Source organism: Lissotriton vulgaris, chromosome 3_1 (genome assembly GCF_964263255.1).
Source record: "Lissotriton vulgaris chromosome 3_1, aLisVul1.2, whole genome shotgun sequence".
Lineage (NCBI taxonomy): Eukaryota > Metazoa > Chordata > Amphibia > Caudata > Salamandridae > Lissotriton > Lissotriton vulgaris.
This window is the reverse complement of record NC_141689.1, coordinates 655,736,108-655,755,230: the sequence shown is the minus strand read 5'-3', so window position 1 is coordinate 655,755,230 and position 19,123 is coordinate 655,736,108. Positions and strand designations below refer to the sequence as shown.

The 19,123-nt window shown below is 47.8% G+C and overlaps 1 protein-coding gene across 1 annotated transcript in view; it reads left to right on the top strand.

The window, feature by feature from the left end:
- The window catches only part of CHD1 (chromodomain helicase DNA binding protein 1), a 1,544,591-nt gene that overhangs the window by 355,744 nt on the left and 1,169,724 nt on the right, over nt 1-19,123 (top strand). Inside the window, exon 11 of the mRNA XM_086960963.1 lies at nt 505-632. Within this exon, the coding sequence (XP_086817089.1) occupies nt 505-632 (128 nt within the window). The remainder of the gene's footprint in view (nt 1-504; nt 633-19,123) is intronic.

Here is a 19,123-nt window from a genome sequence, read left to right as displayed (position 1 = left end):
TTATGTCCCCTTTTTATTATTATTAATTCGAGACCAATCTCCAAGAGACTGTTTTCGCTGTTGAACATAGAGCAATCATTCAAGTTGCCGATTTCAAAAGTAAAATGGATAAGCTGGGTAGGCTGTTCAGCTTGTATGTGCCTTCTGGAACTCAAGGATGAGCAGTAATAATAATTGTATTGATCTAGGTATATTATAATTCTTCCATCCGATCTACCATATATCTACTGTTACTGGTATTGCTTCTACAGTGCAATGAGACCATATGGGGTACAGGAGCCCTAAACACAATTAAATTAACATACAATTATATTTCACCCGTCTAAAGCCTATTGTCATATGCATGTCCCTTTTTCATTGACTAAACTTATAAGAATACTACAGTGGATGTTCTTAATTTTGGGCATTGGAAGGGCCTTACTTTGTCTCCCACCCGATACATATCTTGTGAACCTTCAATAATTCTGATAAGTATAACAGTTGTCTCTTGATATTTCTTTATAGGTGTTGAAGCAGCGACCAAAGTTTGTTGCTCTGAAAAAGCAACCACCCTACATAGGAGGGAGTGAAACGTTAGAGCTAAGAGACTACCAGTTAGAGGGTCTGAACTGGCTTGCTCACTCCTGGTGCAAGTACGTATGTTCAATAATTGATTGACTTAGGTGGATTGTGTGGTAATAATAGTGGAGTTGAGAAAATATGCTTGTATTTAGCATTTTATTATGCATTAACATTTTGGTTGGTCTCCGTGCTAATCTGTACATTATCTGTATAGCCACGCTCCTTTCTTTTTACTATTTGTCAAAACTACACTGTCCATTCTTTTTATTGTTTTTACTTTTATTGTTCAAATTATTTTTAGTCATCATATAAAAATCCCAATGTACTTTTTGGCTGAATCTGTGTTCCGACCCAGAGGCTTTTAACCAACCCAGTGTTGTTGGTTGGTCCAGTGACTCTAATACTTGTTCCAAATTTTAGAATATGTTGACTTTGGACTTTCTAATATTCTATTTTTGGTAGTACACTCAATTTACCCATTTGCTTTAAATGTTTAGTACACACAGTGTCCTGTGCAGTGCGTACTCAGTACACGCTCCCCGCTTATCTACTATGAGATGGTATTGTGCTAATCATTATTATTATTATTATTATTATTAGCTTTATTCGATATAAAAAGATATCATCAAAGCATTTACAGAATAAAAGAAACAGTGCCATGATAAAAAGGGAAAATTGTACGGTATAAAATTACATTAGGGATGATACTTAAGCACGCATTTAAAAAAAGTTTAGCAGCTCGGCTAACAACGTTAATACCAGAATATAAAAAGGGAATGATGCCCTGACATTCACAGGATAAAAAATATTTCATTCAGAGGTAGCTGCAGGGTAATAAAAGGAAACGGAGGGGGAAGTGACCCTTGGTTCATATTTACAATATCACTTCAGACCCAAAAGGCTAGTGTGCACCTGTTGTTTGAATCGGATGGTCCGAACTAATAGAAGGAACCTAATCGGAAGCCTCTGGATTATCTGGGCTGGCAGGCCTTTTCTGCCATCTTTCTCCGTATCAACCAGGCTATGCCCAGGAATTTTGCCACCCCACAGATCATCAATGAAGATGAAGCGTTGGTTCTTAATATGCGGAGGGCTGTGCAATGATTCATAGGGCCCAGCAATTTGCACACTGGTTTCAGCCATATGAATATGGCTTTTCTATAAGCCGGGCAGGCAAAAAGAAGATGGGCAATGGTCTCATCGTGATAGCTACAACCTGGGCAAGATGGCGATGATAGGTTTGACCCCTTCAAATTTGCTGTCCCGCTGTTAATGGGAAAGGTCCCAAGTCTCAGCTTGATGTACAGAGTCCTGTCTTGCGGGGTCTGGATGAACTCGAGATATGGTTCCAGGACACAGGTAATTTTATGGTCAAAGAACCCCTCAGTCGATTTCCCCATCTTAGGGTTCATAAGCTCTTGGGTCTGCACCCAGTCCCAGTATGCTCTTTTCAGATCTTGCTTTGTAGGAGGGACCTGGGTGGCCCTAGCTTCCTTGAACCACAAGACAAACAAAAGATGACGAAAGTCAACCAGCCATTTGATTCGTCCTCCAGAGTCTGCAAGTATTAATTCATCAAGGGCAGCCACATAATTAGAAAGCTTTGGGGTCTTTCTTAGGCGAACCCAAAATAGCAGGAGGCGAAGTCGGGCATGATCATGTATGGAGCGTTTCCCCATATCATAGAGTAGGGGTTTCAGCGGGGTAGATGGAGGGAGGGAAGTGAGGTCTCTCAGAAACTTATTTTCAGATTTGGCAAGCTCACCTAAGTTTTCAGAGCCTCAGAGTTCGGCCCCATATAAGGCCGAAGGGAGCGCCTTCCCGTCGTAAACCTTTAGGGCCGGGCTACTAACCTACTCACAGACTTGCGCTGTTCCCTTGCAATTGCCCCCGAGACCCGCTTATGGTTCAGGAACATTTTGGCTAAATGGGGACCCCACTTCATTGTGTTAGAGAACCGGATCCCCAGATAGTCAAAAGAATCCACGCAGTCCAGAGGGGAGCCATTCAAGGTGATGCCATTTCTGAAACATTTGCAGGGGTTGATTGCCATCAGATTGGTTTTATCAGTATTGATTGTCAACCCTTGATTTTTACAGAAAAGGTCAAACCTGTTTAGGAGCCTCTGAAGGACGCCAAGTGACTTCGATAATAGAAGAGTATCGTCGGCGAACAGGAGAGTTGGTGTCTTCTCCCCCGCCAGGGTGGGGGCATCTGCTGGTTCCTGCCCAAGATAATCCACCACCCCTAAATGAATAACGAAAACAGGGGGGGGGCCAACACACAACCCTGGCGGACCCCCCTATCCACCGCGATTCTCTCTGTCGTTTGGCCTTGAGTCCCCCATCTGATTTTAGCATAGTTTCTGTCATGAAGACGTTTAACCATGTCCTGTTGATGAAGAGTCCGCCACAATTTTTCACGGGGGACCAGATTGATTGCAGATTGATTGCAGTTTTTAAGTCTATGAAGGCCAGGTGCAGGCTGCCTTTCCCTAAGACCACTACTTTCCAGTAGACCATAAAGAATCTAAAAACCTGGTCCATAGTTCCAACCTTCTGCCTAAACCCCGCTTGAAAATGGGACAGGATGCTATCGTCCTCAATCCATGCTCCGATTCTCGTGAGGAGGACCCTGCCAACCACCTTCTGCATAACGTTGATCAAACTGATCGGACGGTAGTTGGCAGGGTCCTCTCTATCCCCCTTCTTAAAGATTGGGACAACCTCGGCTCCCTTACAAGAATCGGGCACCAGTAGACCTCCAGCTACGAGGTTAATTACCATCAGAATGAAGTAAGCCCAAGGCTTAGGATCATGCAGGAATAGATCACCTGGGAGGCCGTCTGGCCCCGCAGCCTTCCCCGGGGCAATGCTATCTATTGCTTGCTCCACCTCAAAAAGTTCCAAAGAGCTCAAGGGAGGGTAATCTCTTGGTGTATTGAGAGGGGACACCTGGGCGGCAGCCATTGGGCACAGGGCAGAAAAGTGCTTATGCCATCGATTTTCTGTAATGTGGTTGGGAATTGAAACTGCCCTATTCCTGGATTCTTTATTGATTAGGTTCCAGAATAACTTTGGGTCCTTTTGTTTTGAGGCGGTGTTGAGTTCTTGCCAGTGTTCCCCGTCCCAATTTCTCCTGGCTTTGACCTGTGCACTAGAATACTCCTTCCTTGTGGCCCTGACTGCTGGGAGGTCTTTATTCCTCACCGCCAGGGCTAATATTGCCCTCTTTTCTTAGCAGTCTGCAGAGTACCAGGGATTACTAGATCTTGCTTGGTCGCGCCTTGCACCTGCTTTCTCCTTAGCAATAAAAAAGAGCCTAGTTGGCTAATCGTATCTTGATAGAATTCGTGGAAATCAAGTGGGTACCCCTCGCTCAATAACCCGGCAAGATCTGCACTCTTCAGCTCTAACACACATTTAATATGCTGAAGAGTATCAGGGTGTTGGGGAATTTTTGGCCATTTTAGGCACCTATTGCAGTTGGAGAGGCTAACCTGTTTGGATGTTAATACAGGGGTGGATTGCTCCTGTCTAGCGGCCGGGGACCAGAAATTGTTAATCGTCAGGCAGAGAGGATTGTGGTCACTATCTATGGAAGGTTTAACCTCCATATCCTGGAGATCTCCCCATAGATTAAGATCAAGGAGAATATAATCAATTCTGGAGGGCGAACTAATCCTATTACAGGTGTTCGCTCCAATTAAGTCCGATCATGTCTTACCATTAGCTGCCCTCAGATTAAATTCCTGAGTAAGAGCATTAATCTGGATGGCCCTCTGTGACCACTTTTTCATCGGTGGGAGACTCAGGGATTGGACTGCCCATTTTATGTCCTCTTCAGAGGCGCTCAGCAGATCCTCTAAGCTCAGGGGTTTATATGTGCAGTTCAGGTCTCCTGCTACTATGATGTTAGCATGTGACGAAATGCCACCAAGCAGAGAGTCCAAAACTGCTATGGTCGGGCATGTCTGGGCACTAGAGGAATCTCTGGCATAAGCATTAAATAATTCTAATGGGGCGCTGTGAGGGGAGCCTTTGATTGACAGCTGTAAAATGTCGAATAATGCATTCTCACGGACCGTTATTAACCAACCCGGTGAGATACTGACCCAAATCACTAAACCCCCCCCCCCCCCCCGGAAGGACGTCCCTTGCCTGCACTGGTTGCCGGGATGAAATATGAGGAGAAACCCGTTTTATGGAGACGTATTAAACTCCAGGTCTCCTGAAAAATACAAATCTCAAATTTGTTTACAAAGTTGTTCCATTCCGGGAGCAAGAGCTTCTTCTCCAGGCCTGCCACATTCCAGGAAGAGGAGATTGATAACTTTTGGGTTTGACCTAACCCCCCCCCCCCCCCCCCCCCGATAGTGTTTCCAGTGCTCAGCAGATTTTCAGTTGGCCAGGGATCTAGTCAATCCACGTTACTCAGACCAGATCCTCCCCCTGATCTTCCTAGTATTTCTTGTACATCCGCCCCTATCGGGCCCATATGGGGAAGCGTCTGATCTGGATAGGAGAATGCCCCGGGACAGACGTGCGAAATTCAAGAGGTAGTAGGTTCTCAGCGAGGACAGTGTCCGTTAGTAATAGCTCGATGCAGGGGGCGTGGCTTGGACGCGGAGAAAAATGGCGGCTTAGAGTTTTTCTCCTCCGTGGTACGGATCCAAACACTAAATTGGAACCGTTTCTGCCGGACCCCAGCTCCTACAAATGACAGATCCGTGAATCGGAGTGTGAGCGGCATGTAATGGGAGAGTTTATGGGAACGGAGGTGATCGGGAAGCACTGCTACTGGTGAGGACCTGGAGCACAGCCGCCCTCGGCACTGAGAAACAAAACGCGGCGATTTCGGCCGATTCCTGCAGCCGAGTGTTCTGCTAAGTCACACCGACCTCTTGTGGAAGGGTCCGCCGGACTGCAGTGACATCTGGGCTTCCGTGGCCCACGAGTGAGTGCCACCATTAGCCCGGCACACGTGGGACATACGCGACTCGGAGAACTTTCCCAAAATGGCGGGCGCAAATGACTAACCGTGCAATGAGCCCCGTCAGACACTGAACATGAATCTGAACTGACACACGATGCCCCGGCATATCGAATATGTGAGATCGCTTATTGAGGCTATGTGAGATTTATTAGTGAAGTAGCTCTCATGTTCTACAGTTCCTGAAGAGGCTCTGGTGCGCCTAACACAGCCGCATTTTCACATCTCCACGCCATTTCAAGGCTCAATTTTACTGTTGCTGTGCACCCTCTTATGCTTCTTCTGTAGCTGTGCACCGTACTTGGTCCCCGACCTACACAGCCGGCAGGAATATAAATAAAATGGCGGTCGCTGACCACACCGTCCGGAGGGGCGACAGGAACATAAAATAATGCCATTTATGAAACCTCTAGGAGAACGCACACTCACCGTGTATATCATTGTCTGGGTCAAGATGGGGCAGACACATACCTCACAAAGATATCGCCGCAGCGGACCAGCACAGGAGCCAACAGGTCTATCCACTGCATGAATGTGTGCCTCATGCAGATCAAGCCTGATTGTGCGGCGATCACCAAACTGGTTATAGGGAACACAAATCTGATCTAGCTGGTCCTGGGGACCACTCAATTGGTCACCACCTGCCATAGCAACGCATCAGCAGCCTTCTGACCTGCTCCCATATCCTTCATAACCGTTAGAATAGTTACCTCCGTACTGGTACCCAGTCTGTGACTGCGATCCCTTATCTAAGACACTGTTGACAAGATATCCATACTAGGGCATATCTACGCGCATCTCTGCACTAGCAAAAGAGGGCCCACATGCCTGCTCACGTTGCACCACGATCCATTACCACGGTCACCCATCTGCTGGGCCTTTAGACAATAAAAGCTAAGAAGCAGTAATTATGGAGTGCAAGGATGAAAAAAACCTGAAAAGACTCAAATCTGAACATTCCAATTCCGGGTCGCCCGTTAAGGGAAAGAAGGACAATAGTGAAGCCATAGACATGATCCTAAGCAGATTAGATGAAGTAAGAGACTTGGCCAAATCCACCAAAGAAGAGGTGATAGCAATCAGGCAGGATATACGCGACACCAATGCAAGACTGGCGGAGACGGAATCAAGTTTCAGCCGACTGGAAGACTCAGAAAGCAAAACCTGTGGAGCGCTCAAACGCCTGAACATAGCATCGGATCAAATAACAAGGAGGCTGTCCGAATTGGAGGACAGAAATCGGAGGGGGAACCTTCGCATTTTTGGCATTCCGGAGGGATCCGAAGATTCACAGGGCTCCTGTGTAGCGTTTTTGAGTCATGGTTCACACAAGCCACCAGCATGACCTTCCATCAACCTTTGGAGTTTGATAGGGCTCATCGAGTCCCAGGCAGGATCCCCAAAAACCAGAAAGGCCCCAGAGCTATCGTTTGCAAACCATTGCGCTACCAGCACGTGGAGCAGATTCTAGCCTTCGTCCGGAAGCACAACCATATATTATGGAAGAACTCAAAAATATATATCTCACAGGACTACTGCAAGGAAATGGTGGATGTAAGGAAGGCATTCCTAGCGCTTCGCCCACAACTTAAATCTGTGGGGTACTAGTTTGATTTTATAGGCCCAGCAAAGTACAGAGTGACCATACAAGGATCCCCGCATATATTTACGGACCTCACAAGGCTTAAAAGACTGTTGGATGGTAAGGAAGAGCAAGACATGGACACCAACTGCCCAGACAATGTCGATCCTTCAACACACGCTGGTGTATAAGTATCCTGTGCTTGATATACTAGTTTGAGGTCAGTTTCTCTGGATTACAGGTACTCGGAATGTTGCGCTATAGACACTACTAGACCTGGTATGTGAAGGGTATTTGGTAAGTGACGCTTTCCTCTCTGGGACACTATTGGTGCCTTGACCTCATCCCATACGTGGGCCATATGACAAGGAAGTTTCTCGTCTGAGGTCATAAGCTAGCGTCTTGATGTGGTCGACACAAGCTACGTGTTAGGATAACTATGGTTTTCTGCACTGACACGGCCTATTGAGGTGTCTTGGTTATACAACGTGTACTCTTAGTGTTTACCTATTCAAATGGGTGTGTTTGATACTACAACGGCCTTCATACACTAGGTTGCAGACAGAAAATAAAAATGTCATCAAATGTACTGAATCTGTTGGCAATAACAGTTAATGCCACATCCCAGGCACTTACTTTCGGAAGGAAAGTTATAAATCTCTCTAGTTTTGCTGCGAAGTACAAGGCTGTTGGACATTGCTCTAAGATCAATACATTTTCTCTATACGGAATGGCTCTACTTCTAAATATGTATGCTAGAAGTTATGTTGATAGATGTTAGATGTTAGTTTACATCTCTTGTTACTATTGATATAATGGTTACTTGGCATTGCGGTTCCAATGTTCACTATAACTTTGGTATAACCACGGGAGAATGCTGCGATTTTTCTCCAATCGCCATGCCTACGAGGCACTTTGGGGGAGGGTTGGGTGGGGGAGTTGAGGGTAGGGGTCGGCGTTTGTGTGTTATGTTTCTTTTTATTCTTTCATTTTTTATCCTGATACTGTCGGACTGTTGCATGTCGAATCTACAAACTGCTGTTAGTATTTGCTCTTTAGGAGTATCTGTTGTGATGATTGACAAAAGTCCAAAGAACGTAAATGCAAAAACGCGGAATGATGTGCGCATAGAGTGGCTGAGGCCAGCATTGACAAGGATCCTAGAGGTCTACCATGGATATGATCACTGGTTTGGGTCATGGAAACTTACTGAGCACGTCTACTTAACTATGGGTTATATGGATTTTATGTCAAATATGTTATTTTTAAATGGTGCAAACAACAATTAATACACCTCTTGGTGTGTCCACTATGGACAATCTGAAAATACTTTGACATTGTGCTCCTGCAAGAGACTAAAATTGATGCTAAACAGTTTTATACACTGAGGAATAAATACTACTCTGAAGTTGTGGGGGCTGAAGCGGTGGGTAAAAAGAATGGAGTACTGTAGTTAATAGCGAAAAAATCTAAGGTTGAGTTACTCTCCTCCACAGCGGATAACAAGGGAAGGTGGGTTACAGCCAAGCTATCCAAAGATAACACGGAAGTTCGAGGCATGTGGGCTGCTGAATTCATATCTGTGCATAGTCCGCCACCTAGTGTTGGGTCCGGATGATTGCACATTGTTGTCCTGGAAGAGTCTTCGAAGTATCACGAGATAGGTGGCTCCTCCCCTGGACTACAGTGCGCATGGGCATCGCCTCCATCCCCAGATTGTTTTTTTCCGCCATAGGGTTCGGATGTGTTTTCGGTTCCCTCCATCGGAACCGATAGTTGTTCGATTTTTACTTGAGACCAAAAGGTCTTTAGGCTGGGCGTCGGTATAGTTGCGTTCGGGTTTTCTTACTGACTCTCAGCTCCGATCTCCTACTGCCCTTCCACGTGCTTCGACGCGGACGGGCCTACACTACAACCTTTGCTATGGAGCGGACTCCATTCAAGAAGTGTCCGCTGTGTCACTCAAAATATTCGCACCTCGACGTGCACCCCGTGTGCAACACATGCTTGTCGCCGGATCACCGTGAAGACACCTGCATGGCGTGTTCAAAGTTTAGGAGTAAGAAAACTTTGAAGATTCGCCGGGCTAATCGACTCCAGGCACAGTTGTCTGCTTCGGCGCCCCCACCTGATGATATCTTTCAGGAATCGGTCGAGGAAGAGGACGACGTACAAGGGTCGGACTCTGGCCCCGCGTCCGAGGAAGAGACCTGCGACGCGGATGAGGAGGCCTACGACGAAGTCTCCGGTGAGGTAGGGGACGACGAACTGATTTGTGCCACGATGGGAGATAGCTCTGAGGAAGAGCATCCCCAACCAGACTCCGGGGTTACTCCCCGTCATACGGCCCAGGTCGAGGGATCGCCTTCGGGCCTTACCCAAGATCTAACCATGAGTCCTACGTCCCCGCCTCCGGGCCCGGTCACGGACATTTCTAACAAGAAACCGAAAGTGAAGCCGACTGGTCTCGCACCCTCGGATGCGAAACCGAAACCGAAAGTGGCGTTGGTGAAGAAGGTTCTGGAGGCGTCAACTTCCACGAAACCCAAAATGGCCGACTTGAAGAGCCACGCCAAAATGGCCGACCACAAGAGCCGCGCCAAAATGGCTGACCCGAAGCCCTCTGGGTCGGCGCCGAAGGTGAAGGCACCCGACGCGGCTGCGTCGGCATCGAAAGGGGTCGCGGACCCGAAAACGACTTCGAAGAGGCGTCACGCCGACGGTGCGCCAGGCCATGGGGCGTCGGCACCGAAGAAGAGGCCTACCGGCGACCGGGCTCTCGGAGACGAAGAGTCGCTCGCGACGGTTCAGCCCTCGGCATCCCTTACAAAGAAGGTGGGAGAATCCTTAAAGCGGATCCAACAGTCCACTGTTGTTCCCAGCCAGGACACTGTAGTGCCTAGGCCCACGCCGAAGCCTGCCAAGGAACAAACGCCCATTCGTTTTACCCTTCCTCCCAAGTCGGCGCCGAAGGCCTTCGCGCCTAAGCAGAGCGGACACTCTCAGGAAGTATTGACGCCGAAGGCTGCCTTGGTGGTGTCGAAGCTTCGGCTACAGCCGTTCGCGGTGGAGGAACGTCGTGAGGTGACCATCGACGCCAACACCGGAAAATTGTCGCTCCTCAAACGAAAGATTACGTCGGAGCCGGCGTTGGAACCTTTTAGGATTCCACTTAAGAACAAAAGGTACTCTGCGGACTCTTCGGCTCTGATGGAACCTCTGTCTCCACAAGCCCTGGAACACTCGCCGGCCCATTCCCCCGTGCCTGATGTGGACGAGGAAGAGGACGAGTACAACTATCCTGCGTACTCGGATCCGGAAGAGGAGCATGTGCCCTGGACAGCAGGAGGCGACACAGACGACCCGCAGTCGGGCCAGGACACTCAACTTTTCGCCGCAAAAACGTCCCCGACAGAGGACTCGGCGGCGTTTAATGCATTAATAGAGAGAGCTGCAGCGAACCATGACGTCGAACTGCACTCAGACCCCGTGGATGCGGACTTCTTAGTCGACACCTTCTCGGTAGCCGAAAAACAAGTCAAGACACTACCGATGCTTAAAGGGGTGCTGAAGCATGCACAGGAGGTATTCAAGGAGCCCACCCGGGCGCGGGTGGTCAATCCTCGCATCGACAGGAAATATAAAGCGGCGCCCACGGATCCCACGTATATTAAGGGACACTTGCCATTGGACTCCCTGGTGGTGTCCAACGCTCGAAAGAGGGCGAATTCGCAGACTACTGGTGATGCTCCTCCCCCAGACAAAGAGTCCAAGATCTTTGAGGCATCAGGCAAGCGCATTGCTGCACAGGCAGCGAACATCTGGAGGATCTCTAACACTCAAGCCCTGCTTGCACGTTATGATAGGGCCCATTATGACACATTAGAGGCCATCCTGCAACACTTGCCTGACCAATACAAGGAGGCGGGGGAGATGCTCATTCAGGAGGGTAAACTCATTACAAATGCATCCATCAAATGTGCCCTAGATGTGGCAGACACTGCCTCCAGGGCAATCAATACAAGCGTGTTACTTAGACGCCATGCCTGGCTTCGAATTTCTGGGTTCAAACCCGACATACAAACCACAATACTGGGTCAAACAGTGAATCCTGACCATCTGTTCGGCCCTGAGGTGGATGCCTCCCTAGAAAAAATGAAAAAAGATACAGAAACTGCCAAGTCTATGGGGGCTTTACAAAGTCAGCAGTTTCGGGGTGGTTCCTTTCGCCGCTCCAATTCAAGAGGCACCTCGAGAGGCCAGGCATCCCAGTCCACGCAATACTACAAGGGTAACACCCAGTCCTCGTATAACAACAACAAGGGCAGGGGTGGCTACAGAGGCAATAATATCAAAGGCAGGGGACGTGGAAACAATGCCTCCAGGTCCACCACCTCCAACAAGCAGTGACGTCTTGTCACTTCCCCCCGATCACACGACACCTGTCGGGGGGAGACTCCAGCAGTTCCTGCCGGCGTGGAGGTCCATCACCACGGACAGGTGGGTGAGGTCTCTTATCCAGTACGGGTACTGTCTAGAACTTACGTCCATTCCACCGGACATACCGCCAAGAAGCCGTGCTATGTCCGACGAGCACTTGACCTTGTTGCAGCAAGAAGTACTGGTCATGCTGCAAAAAGGGGCGATAGAGCTCGTTCCATTGCAAGAACGGGGAACAGGGGTTTACTCCCTGTATTTTCTGATCCCCAAAAAGGACGGATCACTCAGGCCGATCCTGGACCTCAGGCCCCTGAACTGGTACATCAACTCGGAGCACTTCCATATGCTCACATTGCAGCAGGTGCTTCCCCTGCTTCAACGGGGGGACTTCCTAGCAACGCTGGATCTGAAGGATGCCTATTTCCATATTCCCCTGCATCCTTCCCACAGCAAGTATCTCAGATTCACGATCTTAGACCAGCATTACCAGTTCAGAGTCCTGCCGTTCGGGGTCACCACGGCACCGAGAGTTTTTACCAAATGCCTAGCGACTGTGGCGGCGCATCTCCGTCGCCAGCACGTCCATGTCTTTCCATACCTAGACGACTGGCTTATTCAGGCAAAGACGGAACAGCAGTGCGTAGACCACGTGTCACGCACCATTCACCTCCTGCACGATCTGGGATTCTCTCTGAACTACCTGAAGTCCCATCTCCAGCCCGCCCACGTGCGACAGTATCTGGGCGCGACAATCGACACTCTGGCAGCCACTGCGCAGCCGAGTTCAGTGAGAATCGCCAGTATCCAGGCGCTGATCCAACGATTCAGACCCCAAAACTCGCTTCCAGCGAGGGTGTTCATGCAGTTGATAGGCATGATGGCCTCCTGCATCTCCATTGTCCCGCACGCGAGACTACATATGCGTCCGCTTCAGGAGTGCCTGGCACGTCAGTGGACTCAGGCTCATGGGCAACTGACAGACCTAGTGTTGGTGAGCGGTCGGGCGTACAACTCTCTGCATTGGTGGAATCCACAAAACCTTTGCAAGGGCCGACCATTCCAAGAGCCTGTCCCACAGATCATCCTGACAACGGACGCCTCTCTCCAGGGATGGGGAGCGCATGTACTCCACTACACGGTGCAGGGACTATGGACACTTCAGCAAAGGAAGATGCACATCAATGTGTTGGAACTGATGGCAATCTTCATGGCCTTAAAGGCGTTCAAAGTACATCTGTGCAACAAGGTCGTGTTGATCCGGACGGACAACATGACGGCCATGTACTACATCCAGAAGCAGGGAGGAACACACTCTCCACAGCTGTCTCATCTGGCTCAGAGCATGTGGAAGTGGGCCATTCAGAGGAACATCTTCCTCATGGCAGAACATCTCCCAGGCAAGGACAACCAAATGGCGGATCTGCTCAGCAGACACAGCCATCAGATGCACGAGTGGGAGTTACATCCATCAGTACTCCAACCGTACTTCCAAAGGTGGGGTCATCCAGAGATCGACCTGTTCGCCACAAAGGAGAACGCAAAATGCCAAAGCTTCGCCGCCAGATTCCCACACCCCCAATCACAGGGCAATGCGATGTGGATGAACTGGTCAGGCAGATTTGCGTACGCTTTCCCCCCAGCACCTCTGATACCGCTGGTGGCACGCAAGCTCAGGCAACACTCGATGACTCTCATCCTGGTTGCTCCAACGTGGGCACGCCAACCATGGTACACCACGTTTCTGGAACTCTCCGTGGTACCGCATCAAAGGCTTCATCTCACTCCCAGCCTTCTGACGCAGAGCCATGGCGACATTCAGCACCCAGATCCGCAACAGCTCAACCTGGCGATCTGGCTCCTGAAGTCCTAGAGTTTGGCTACCTCAATCTTCCTCCCGATTGCATGGACATCATTCGGGAGGCGAGAAAGCCCACTACTAGAGCTTGTTATGCGGCTAAATGGAAGAGGTTTGTCGTCTACTGCGTGGAGCACAGCATTGACCCGCTAGACGCGTCCATTCAAAACATCATATGTTACCTCTTTCACCTGTATCGGTGTAATCTAGCTTACTCTTCCATCCGCATTCACCTGTCGGCTATGGCAGCATACCTCCAAAATAGGCAACACCTGTCACTCTTTAAGGTCCCTGCTATCAAGGCTTTTCTGGAAGGACTCAAAAGAGTCATTCCACCAAGGACTCCACCAGCTCCGGAATGGAACCTCAATGTGGTTCTTACAAGGCTGATGGGTCCTCCCTTTGAGCCACTACACTCTTGCGAGCTGCAGTTTTTGACCTGGAAGGTTGCGTTCTTGGTAGCAATCACATCGCTACGGAGGGTTAGCGAACTGCAGGCGCTCACCATCCAAGAACCTTTCTTCCAGGTACATGCCAACAGGGTGGTGCTCCGCACTAACCCTAAGTTCTTACCCAAAGTGGTCTCGCAGTTTCACATAAACCAAACTATTGAATTGCCGGTGTTCTTCCAAAACCCAGAGACGCTGGCGGAGCGGATGCTCCACACCCTTGATGTGAAGAGGGCCTTGATGTATTATGTGGACAGGACAAAAGATTTCCGCAAAACCAAACAACTTTTTGTTGCTTTTGCCACACAACACAAGGGAAATGCAATCTCCAAAGCAGGAATAGCTAGATGGATAGTAAAGTGCATTCAGATCTGCTACGCTAAAGCTAAGCGCACTCTCACTATCCCACCGAGGGCCCACTCCACTAGGAAGTTGGGGGCCTCTATGGCGTTCTTAGGTAACATTCCCTTAGAAGACATCTGTAGAGCAGCCACATGGTCTACCACTCATACTTTCACTAAGCACTACTGTGTAGACGTGCATTCAAAACAACAGGCAGCTGTTGGTCAGGCTGTTCTAAAAACGCTTTTTCAGACTGCTGCAGCTGGCACGGGCGGCCGCCGCTAATGGAGGGACTGCTATGTATTCTATGCACAGATATGAATTCAGCAGCCCACATGCCTCGAACTGCAAATGCTACTTACCAGTATGCATCTGTTCTTGGCATGTAGGGCTGCTGACATTCATATCGCCCACCCTCCTCCCCGGCGCCTGTAGCAGCTGCAGTATGTATTCATATACACACATATGCTCATAGCATGGTCATCACTCACTTCTTCACTCCATCTCTGCCTATGGCTAAAAACAATCTGGGGATGGAGGCGATGCCCATGCGCACTGTAGTCCAGGGGAGGAGCCACCTATCTCGTGATACTTCGAAGACTCTTCCAGGACAACAATGTGCAATCATCCGGACCCAACACTAGGTGGCGGACTATGCACAGATATGAATGTCAGCAGCCCTACATGCCAAGAACAGATGCATACTGGTAAGTAGCATTTGCATTCTATGTCACGAACATTTGTGCCCCAAATACTACCGATCTACGATTCTGGTCGGACCTAACTAAACAACTTGAAACCATCCCAGATTCTGCCGTACACATACTACTAGCTGGTGACTTTAACCTCCCCATGGATCCTACTCTTGATAGAGATTCCAAATGTACCTTTAGGCCCAGCAAATCACACAAGGCCCTTATCAACTTATGCAACCGTTTTCACCTGATCGACTCGTGGAGACTGCAAAATCCCACGGGCAGGGACTACACATTCTACTCACCCCCACATAACTCTTACTCCCTTATCGACTACCTTCTTATAACACAGAATGGTGTCCCTAGAATAGAAGACACATCAATAGAACCAAGAGTTATGTCTGACCATTCATGCATTTCCCTTTCCATCAGCAATGTGAAACACTCTTCCCGACAAACATCCTGGCGGTTGAATGATGAAGTACTAGATAATGAGCAGCATCGAACCACTATCCGGTCGGCCATTGAGGCATACTTGGAGCATAACAGGCAAGGTGATACTTCTGAACTCATTCGTTGGGAGGCGTTAAAAAAGCACTATTAGGGGAGTGTGCATTAAGCTTAGATCAGCAATGAATAAAGAGCATAACGTGAAACTGGAGACCCTGGAAAAGGAAATTTTGGTCCTAGAAAACAAATATCAGACAAACAGGGCAAGCACAACGCTGAATGCACTGGCTAGCAAATAGTATGAATATAATAAGATAGTGAGCGAAAGAGCTGGAGTGTGGTTGGATAGAAGTAAGAGGTTTAAACTCTGTGAGTCAAATAAAGCAGGCAAGAGCTTGGCCGCATATTTGAAATTTAGTGCAGAAGAACTCAATCAATGTCATTAAAGACGCACTGGGGGTTGCCCATTCAGAACCGGATGAGATAGCTGAAGTGTTTAAATATTTTTATGCAACTCTATATGCTAAGAATGAGTCGGTAGAAGGGGACAAAATTAAAGGTTATTTAAACGAATGTGACTTTCCAACGCTCTCGTCGGAAGAGCAACTAAATCTCAATGCACCGATTAACGCAACGGAGATTGAGATAGCAATCAAATCATTAAAATTCGGGAAGGCACCAGGCCCTGATGGGTTCACAGCTAAATTTTACAAAGCTTTTCCCTCACTTCTGGTTGAACCTCTGCTCCACCTCTTTCAAGAGATAGAAGATACAGGAGAAGTAAAGGGGACTCTGGCTGAGGCCATAATCACAATGCTTCCAAAGGATGGTAAAGACCCCTCACTACCAAGAAAACTATAGGCCCATTTCCCTCATTAATCTTGATTGTAAGCTTCTGGCCATGATCCTCTCTGCTCGCCTCCAACGAGTCCTTCCTAAACTGATCCACCCCTCACAGGCAGGCTTCTTTAAACACAGACTGTCCAGTGACAACACTAGGGTATTGGCACATGTGTTAGAAAAGGCGAAACTCCTTGACACACCTACAGCTGCAATAACCTTGGATGCCGAGAAGGCTTTTGACAAAGTCGACTGGAGCTTCCTGGAAGCAGTCCTAAATAAATTTCATCTGGGAGCAACATTCACGAAACTAGTAATGTCCCTTTATTCTTGTCCCACAGCGAAGGTTAGGGCGGGTGGATCTTTCTCCACCTCATTACGGCTGCAACAGGGAACACGGCAGGGGTGTCCGCTATCTCCTTCTCCGTTTCTGCTGGCGATCGAGACATTCCTTTACCACATAAGAAATAATGATGCTATTGCGGGCATTCCATTTCAGGATTGGAATATAAAGCTCACCGCTTACGCAGATGATGTACTTGTCTTGTCAGAGAGGGCAGGTGATGCCATACCAGCGCTTATGACATCCATCGAAGAATTTTCCCGGGTATCGGGTTACAAATTAAACAAGGATAAAACAGAGGGCAAATTACTCAATAACATAGGTGGTAAAGATAGCCTTGGTAACTCGGGTCTTACCTGGCAGCCACACTGCTTTAAATATCTAGGCTTAGATTTTGATAAGGCTCTAATATCCACACTAAAAGCCAATGAAGCATCAACCCTAAAGAAGATCTCCACTTTACTGGATGGATGGTCACCCAAGTTTCTGTCCTGGTGGGGTAGGGAGGAAATGCTTAAGATGATGATCACCCCGTTGGTAAATTACTTGGCCAGCATGTTGCCTATGACATTCACTGATGACTTCATCTCCAGAGTGGACAAGCTGTTTGGTGGCATCCTGTGGCAGGGCAAGAAAGCCAGGATATCACTGAAAAAGCTACAACTAGCAAAAGACAAGGGCAGCCTGGGTCTTCCCTCTTTGAGGAACTACCAGACAGCTTTTCTCTGCAAACAAGGTACACAATGGCTGGTTGACACCTCAACTTACGTCCCAATGTGGATAAATATTGAAAAATCTATCATCAAACACTCACCTTTGCCGACCCTACTCACCATGGACCTATCTCACTTGCCCCATTCCAAATACATTTTACTGAACACAAGGCGTGCGCTATTAAGATTAGACCACACTACCGAATCAAACTTAAAAATTAGGAAATCCACGCTCATGGCCCTATGGAGGAACCCTTATTTTAAACATGAAGGGAAAACCCTTTACCTAGAATCCTAGTCCGAGAAGGGCATTAATATGGTGTCTGACCTTTATGACTGGATACAACCCCTTCCTTTCTCCTCACTGCAAAAATCACATGATCTACCTCCCATGGCCTTCTATGAGTTCCTGAAATTGAAAGCCATCATTTCGACGCGGGTCCTCAATCCCCACACTCCCTGGCTCATTTCCCATCTACCACGTCTCCTAGCGGCTGGCCACTTTGTCTCCAAAGTGTACAAATTACTCCTTCCTATGCCCAGGAAAACACACAGGCAGGTAGAACTCAAATGGGAGTCAGAACCCAACTCTACGGGTATTGCGATTGACTGGGATATAATTCACAGAACTGCTTTCTCCAACAAAATATCGCCTATCCTTGCCCAAACAAAATACATGTTACTGAATCGAACATTCTGGACCCCGGATAGACTCTTTAAGTGCCAACTAAGAGACACCCCCTTGTGGTGGAACTGCCTGTCTGAGACTGGTGATCTAGCCCATATGCTCTTTCACTGCCCCATCCTACAAACTTATTGGGGGAAAATCTTTGACTACATTCAACACGTTTTCAAGCTACAACCAGTTAGGGAATTCATATATGTCATACTGGGGGCTCTTGAGCCAAAATTACACAATGCGCAGGACCGCCAGTTCTTGGACTTGATGCTCACTCTAGCATGTAAGGTGGTTTTATGTAAGTGGAAAAATACCACAGAGGTTAATTTTAAGATTTGGCAGGACTGGCTTTCCTTTCTGAGAGGAGCGGATAACCCGGCACTGCACTCCTCCACCTGGCGAACTTTTAACAAGAATCTCTGGAAATTACTAGATAAGTCTTCATTTCAATTCGATCCACTGTGATGTAGCTCCTACTGATGCATATCCTCAAGATACTGATACATATCATCAAGGCACTGATGTATATCTTTGGGGCACTATTGTGTTTTTGCGACCTCATGAACCTGACTTACTTACAGACAGTTTGGATTTGCATGTAACTGTACAATCATAAGTTAATGTTTTTATTTAATTTAATTTTGTTTGATTGTTTGTTTATTCCTGCATATGTAGTCCTGGTATCAAGCATTATTATTATGTATTTTCTTAGTTATTTCTGGTTTTGTATTGTTGCAGATCAGCTATCTTGATCCCATCTTTTTGTATGCACCTTATTGTATTGTCTCCTTTTCCCTCTTTTTCAATAAAAACGATTTGAATAAAAAAAAAGAAAAAAAAAGTAATAGCTCGATGCAGTCTAGCTTCGAGCTAGGTAATGCTACCCTTCTTGCTCTTAGGATGTCCTCGCGAATTAGGGATCTGCATCCCCTCACATGTCGCAACCAGTGTATGGCTTCATTGCGGAGAGAATCGCTGCTTTCATATTCTTGGTTAGGTGAGAGTTTGGGTACCTTGGTCATAAAAACTATAGCCTGGGTGTTTATAATCGGCTTCATTGCTCCAGCACTTTGTCCTTGGGGGTCCTTAACCTTAGAGGGGGTACTATGGGCCTGGGATGTTTTTGATGGTTTAGCATGGGGTTTGCTTCACTCAGAGGTTGGGGCCACCGATGTATAAGAA